This window comes from Barbus barbus (genome assembly GCF_936440315.1).
Source record: "Barbus barbus genome assembly, chromosome: 17".
Taxonomy (NCBI): domain Eukaryota; kingdom Metazoa; phylum Chordata; class Actinopteri; order Cypriniformes; family Cyprinidae; genus Barbus; species Barbus barbus.
Window position 1 is genome coordinate 30,677,075 of NC_136745.1, and position 7,009 is coordinate 30,684,083.

The following is a 7,009-nucleotide window of genomic DNA, read 5'->3' on the forward strand; positions in this document are numbered from 1 at the left end:
TAATGAGGAATCGGGCAGGGTTGATGGAGATCGCGTGTGGATCTGTGAAACCGGAGCTCTGGGTCTCCACAGGCCGCTGCGCGCAACAAACTCGCGTTTATTACTCAAAACTTATGTTCATAATCATATGAAGCGCTTCAGGCTGTGTGTGCGTGTGTTTAAGCCCGAATACACACAAGGTACACACACACTCCTCCCCCAGCGGGCTTGTTTTCATTCATAAGTTTGCTTTTACTTGTCGTTCTGCGTTTTTTTCCGCGAACGCGTTTTGTGTTTTTACGTATTAATTTAATTTGTCAAAAATGCACGGATAAAACGATACAGGGTTAAATAAATAATATAAACAGATATCTTTTTTTTTTTTTTGGCATAAAATCTTAAAATTGCGCATCCCATATTAACGCGAAATTTTCTAATCAGTGCTTTTTTCGTTTTGCATGCTTAATTTTATTAGCTCAAACGATTTTATTCCGTTTAATCTTCTGAACTGAAGAGTGAATCGCCGAAGCCTCGTGAAGTTTCGGACTCGTCCCGCATCATAAAGCGCTTTGAGAAGCTCTGTGTTTGATTTCAAGTCTTCCTGCTCTGTGTGGCTCTGCATTTTAATGTTAACCAGCCATACACATGCAAATCAGGACGGGAAGTATTTGTACTTTACTTCAGTTGTGTGCTTATTGAGGTCGGTACAAAGTCTTGTTAATAGTCAACTCTCTCTCTCTCCGCTCGGGGGTTAAATGGCTCTGTGAATAGAGAAGGAAACGAGCTGGAGACCTTCATTACACACACACACACACACACACACACACACACACACACACTCTTCTGCGGTGTGATTTATGAGCTCTGTCTCAGAAAGTACATCTGCACACGTTCAGTCCAGATCTTAGATCTTAGTTTTAGAGCGTCATATCAGAATAAAGCCCGCGGTGATCGAGCATCTCCAAACACCGGGGTGTGAATTGTGTCCAGAGGGGTTGACCCTCTAATTAAGGCTTGAACCCCCAAAGGAAGTTAAAAACAAAAGCTCTGGGGCCTGAGAGTGTGTATGTGCTCTGACAGGGTTTTGACCGCTTCAGTTAGATAAGGTTTTTATTTTTATTTTACCAGTACAAGCTTCAAAATAAAGGTGTTCGCAACCATTTTCGGAACCTGTTAGTGAACAGTGCTTTAAAGAACCATTGGGAACATGTATGTTTCTGGCAGTAATGCATGCATGAAGAATCTTTAACATTCCATTCCACAAAAGGTTCTATATTCGTTCTTTAGACGTTTTTCAAACGAAGAAAAAGTGGTTTGGTAGCAATTTACGTGAAGCTTTTATGCTTAATGCATAATGATGTATATGTTATTAGCATTATATTATTTTTTCATAAATAATTGTAATCATTTAAAATGCGTTCTAATATTTGCATATTGTTTGTTACATCGGGAAGGGGTTATTTGTCGTGTTTCAATGCCTTCTAAAGGTCTAACGATTAATAGCTACGATTATTTCCGATGCATTTTAAGGTGCATTGCAAGGCATAATTATGCATTAAAATAGTTTATAATGCATGAAATTGAACTATTGTTTCTTAATTTAAAGAACATTTAAAAATATAAAGAAACGTTTTCAACTATAAAAGGACCTTGTGGAACGGTTCTGTAGATGTTCCAGGTTCTTCATGGAGCCATCAATGCCAATAAGGAGTGTTTAATTTTAAATGTTCAACCAAAAGTGGCTGCAAAAAGAACCTTTTCAGAATGTTTATTTTGAAGCACTTTATGATCGACTTTTATATACTGTAATGTCTTCAAGAAAAGTGTTACTGAACAATTTTTGTCTTAACATTAACATTGGTTCTTCATGAAACCAATAGATGACAATAAAGAACAATTTTTGGATTCCAAAATAACCTTTTAGTGGTCTATTCTTAAGAGAACCATTTTTCTAAGTGTAAAGAATGTTTTAATGATCTAAGGAAACTTTTTCCACAATAAACAACCTTTAGTTGTTGAACTGATGTTACAGGCTCTTCATGGAACCATCGGAAGAACCATTTGTGCTATCCCAAAGAACCTTTCAGCAGACAGTACTTAAAAGAAAACAAATCCCTACATGTAAAGACTATTTTAATAACCTAAAGAACCTTTTTTGGAATTGAAAGTTTCCATCAAATGTTCAAGGTTCTTCATGGAACCAGTAGATGCCAATAGAGAGCCTTTATTTTTAAAAGTGTAGATTACTAAACTTTTAAAAATCTTTGGTTTCCAAAAGAACCATTTTTTGTCTGTGTGTGAACTTGAACATATTTTCTAAGCTATGGATGCTATTTACACTGTTAAAATAGCAAGATTTCCTGCTTACTACTTATTGCAAATAGTGGCATTTATCTGCACCTCAGTATTGTAGTACATTATAAAATAGTATGCAATAATAACATTAAATGTAAATTATAATTTTAATTCAAGTTATTAAATCGATGCCACCTTATTGGGACAATAAAGCCCTCCCTACACCTACCCTAACTTTTTGATTATTTCCTTCATTTTTATTGAAAAGAAATGCCTTTTTGATGTGATATGTGATTTAAAAAGGGAGCAAAAAAAGTTCAGCAAAAGGAGGGTTCGAACTCGATCTCGTCAAAAAGCACATGCTATCTACTGGAGGTGATGTTTGAGCGTCTCTTGCCGTGTTGACTATCCCAATCACACGCTGTTGGGCGGAGTTAGTTTAAATAGCCTCTGCCAACCAGAGACCACAAAACCAGTCATAAGGGTCCATTTTTGGAAATTGAGATTTATGCATCTGAAAGCTGAAATAAATAAATAATATTTCCATTGATGTATGGTTTGTTATGATCGGACAATATTTGTCTGAGATACAACTATTTGAAAATCTGGAATCTGAGGGTGCAAAAAAATCTAAATATTGAGAAAATCTCCTTTAAAGTTGTTCAAATGAAGTTCTTAGCAATGCATATTACTAATCAAAAATGAAGTTTTGATATATTTATGGTAGGAAATTTACAAAATATCTTCATGGAACATGATCTTTATTTAATATCCTAATGATTTTTGGTATAAAAGAAAAATTTATAATTTTGAGCCATACAATGTATTTTTGGCTATTGCTACAAATATACCTGTGCTACTGATGACTGCTTTTGTGCTGCAGGGTCACAAATAGACACTCAGGCTTAAAAATTGATTGCATTATTTGCATGTAGAGAATGACGTCTCTCTGCTTGTCTCTCAGGGTGTCAGATGAGCGTTGCATCCGTGTTGTTTGGAGTTGCTGATCGTGTCTCATGGATCACCACAGTCAGCGCGGAGGAAGCCTCCCACCCGGTGCCATCCTTTCCCTGGACCAGATCAAAGCCATCCGCTCATGCAACGAATACACCGAGGGCCCGGCTGTACCGCACAGACCGGCCCCGGGGCCACTCCCACCGCGTAACGTAGACAAGCAGGAGAGGACTCACGAGGTGATCCTGGTGAACGTGAATAACAACTACGAGCACAGAACGGCACGTCCACCGGCGCTCAGCAGATCCACCAGCTCCGGGAGCAACAGCAGCGACGGATCGGAGCGAGGCCTGCTGGCGCCGTCACAGTATCCCACTCGCACCATACAGACTCAGCCCAAATCTCTGAATGCATCCATGCATCCGTTTCTCCCGCCGGACGTTCCCCACAAACAGGAAAAACTGGACTCGGCGCATTTATACATCTGCGAGAGCTGCGGGAAATGCAAATGCGACGAATGCACGGCACCTCGTCCGCTTCCGGCGCGTCTCACATGCAACGGACAATGCTTGTGTTCAGCCGAAAATGTCGTGGAGCATGGGACATGCATGTGTTTGGTCAAAGGGATTTTTTATCATTGCTCAAACGATGATGATGACGTTGGTGACCCTTGTGCCGATCGGCCGTGTTCGCTGTCGCATCCGCAGTGCTGCTCGCGATTCCTGTGCATGGGACTCATGTCTGCGCTCTTTCCCTGTCTGCTGTGTTACCTGCCTGCTAAGGGTTGCGTGAAAGCGTGCAACTTGTGCCACGACCGGGTGAAGCGTCCTGGATGCCGCTGCAAGAACTCTAACACCGTTTACTGCAAGCTGCAGAACTGGAACCAGACACCTGGACATGCGCCGGGAAAACCGTCCTGAGAAATCACACGGATTTCTTTAGCTGAAAAAAGCTGGTTTTGCTGCTGCAGGATGCGGAAATCGCAAATAGGGTGGGGACATGGGGGAGGAGTTATGTTAATGCACACCTGATAAGCTCCGCCCCTCGCGGTGCAGAAGAACCGCTCATTTGTTTTCTAAAGCTGGCTGCGTTTCACTCCACTTTTTCGCACTTTTTTCACGAACTTCCTTAAGCACTTGCCCTCAGGGGAATCCCTGCTGCCATTTTGAAGTGCGTTTCACTTCGTGAAGTGGACGAGGGAAGTTTATACGGACCGATTTTGACCAAGGGAGCGAGTCTGCTTCATATGCACAATTCAATAGACCACAATGCAACAAGATTATGATCATAAACATCCCAACGCAAACACTCTTAAAAATAAAGGTGCTTCACGATGCCATAGAAGAGCCTTTTTTGTCTAAATGGTTCCATAAAGAACCTTTAACGTCTAACCTTTAATGGTTCTTTGACTGAATGGTCCTTCTATGGCATCGCTGTGAAGCTTTTAAGCACCTTTATTTTTAAGAGTGTATAGTGGATTCTAAGAGATTCAAGGGCGTAGGACGTTTCAGTTCTGCCCAATACATTGAAGTACATCTGACTAAACGAGACAGAGGGAAGTTTGCAAGTGAAGGGCATAAAAATGGAGTGGAACGCAGCCCCAGTGTTTGCCTTCCCTGACTGTGTACAGCTACTAACACGCGATGGTGCTTTGAAACGCCTCCTACCAAACCTGTGAAGGACTCTGTGAGATGTAGCTGTTATCAGATCTACAGGCGATCTTTCCTTCTGAAACTGTCTATTCGTTCTCATGTAAAGATGTATGTTCAAATGCGCAAGAGGAATTTACGGCTATTTTTAAAAGGAAATGTTAAGACTGTTAAATCTTTTTTTGTTGTTGTTGATGTTGTAAAAAAATATTTATTATGTGAAGCTCTATTATTTTATGGTATTTATTGCAAAGGACCGATTTACTCATGTCTGAATATAACAAAATATCAACACTTACTGCAACATGAAAGAATGGAGAAACAGATGGAAACATGTTAACTTTAATGCAAAAAATATACAAGTTAATGCAAAACGCTCTTGTTTGGTGTCTCATTTCATGTGCAGGAAACAGCTGAGAGTTGGGGATTCAATTATTAAATCTGTGTTGCAAAGGTTGGAAATGAAGATGTGTGTGTTTCTGCTGGACGAAGTCAAACGTAGCTCAGATGTGTGTGTGTTTGGGGCAGGGCTGTGTGTGTGTGTCCACCGGGCCACCTGTGTGAGGCTCATAAAGTGTCTCTCTTTGTCTTGTTTTATTGCGTGTTTCCTGCTGTCAGGTGTTTGTGAGCTGCTGCTTTTCACCCCCGTCTCCTCAGATCTGTCCTTCTCCTCTTGTGCTGCTCTGAGGACTTGTTTTTTGGCATACAATTGAATCTATGTTTGGACTAAAAGATTAAAATACTTGCACAAAGAAAACATAATTATCTGAATTTGTAGATTTGAAATCAAATATTTATTTTAAAGTATTGTCAGTTCACATTCAACCCCAAAATCAAAAGAAAGAATTAAGAAATGCATAAAGAGAGTGAAGCCTGTTTTTAGAGTAATTAAGACTTTAGCTTTGTGATTATTTTTTTTTTTTTTGAGAATTAAACACATTTTCACCTCAAATTATCTTTACTGCAAAGCCAAAAAAAAAATGATTAAGCATTTATAAATCATAAAATTTGTTCTGAATTAAAAAAAAAATCTCTTAAATGTCTTAAATGTCCAAAAAAATGACTTTTTTTTTTTTCCAAAATATTTTGTGAATTTGTATATTTTAAGGTTCTAAATCAAATATGAATTTTAAAGTATTGTGAATCTCAGTTCAGGTGACATTTAACCCTAAATTTGTGCTTTGTGACTATTTTCTCGACGATAAACACATTTTCATCCAAATTCTCTTTACTGTAATGCAATAACAGGAATATTGTGAGCCATTTATAAATCATGATATTTGTTGATCTGAATTTAATTTGTGCTGTTTTTAATTGAGATTAAATATATTTATACCATTAATGAGACCGTAATGCTTAATTATCATAAAAACTATAAAAAATTCTAAAAGGTCCTAAAATAAGATTCATTTTCTTGCTAAATATATTTGGTTTTGGGGTGAAATCTGACACCAGAATGTTTTTATCTGTTGTAAATGTGTAATCACTAAACTGCAGGAAGTGTGTGTGTGTGTGTGTGTGTGTTAACAAGGAAGTTTAAGCAGCTCAATAGACAACAGGCAATAAGAGCGAAACACTCTTCCAAATGGAGTCGTTAAGTGTGTGTGTGTGTGTGTGTTTGCTCTCTGCAGGAATGCACCTTTTGTTGTTGTGAATTGCTTTGTGGATTAGATGCCTGTCTGTTTCCTGGACCTTCAGAGAAGTGTGAGGGTCCATTTGGCTCTGATCGCCTCACAGGACACCATAAAACACACACACACACACACGCAGGGCTTTTGTTCAAGGAAATGAAAAGCTGTTCTTTATTGATTATAAAAGGAATCTCCGATGATTTATTGTTCTCAGTGTTTGCTCATGAACTTTCATTTAACCATTTTTACACGCACTTTTTTCCGATTGAGGTTGAAATGACATTCGTCACAGACGCTAATGAGCTTAATCTGAACAAGCTTTTGTGGTTTGGTAAACTTAATTTGCATTCATGATCATTTATTATTCAAAAGCAGACACTTTTACACTCTAGAAATGATTTTTTGAAGTTGTAAACAAGGATTACTGAAAAGCATTTTTCAGAAAAAATTTAAAAAGCTTTTAAATAAAAATGTCAAAATTTTATGTTTAATTCAATGCAT

The 7,009-nt window shown here is 38.5% G+C and overlaps 1 protein-coding gene across 1 annotated transcript in view; it reads left to right on the forward strand.

Moving 5' to 3' along the window:
• The window catches only part of LOC306883800 (protein sprouty homolog 1-like), a 5,501-nt gene extending 254 nt beyond the window's left edge, over positions 1-5,247 (forward strand). Inside the window, exon 2 of the mRNA XM_079439288.1 lies at positions 3,239-5,247. Coding sequence (XP_079295414.1) covers positions 3,291-4,148 — 858 coding nt within the window. The 5' untranslated portion in view covers positions 3,239-3,290 and the 3' untranslated portion in view covers positions 4,149-5,247. The remainder of the gene's footprint in view (positions 1-3,238) is intronic.
• Positions 5,248-7,009: the final 1,762 nt, after the last annotated feature.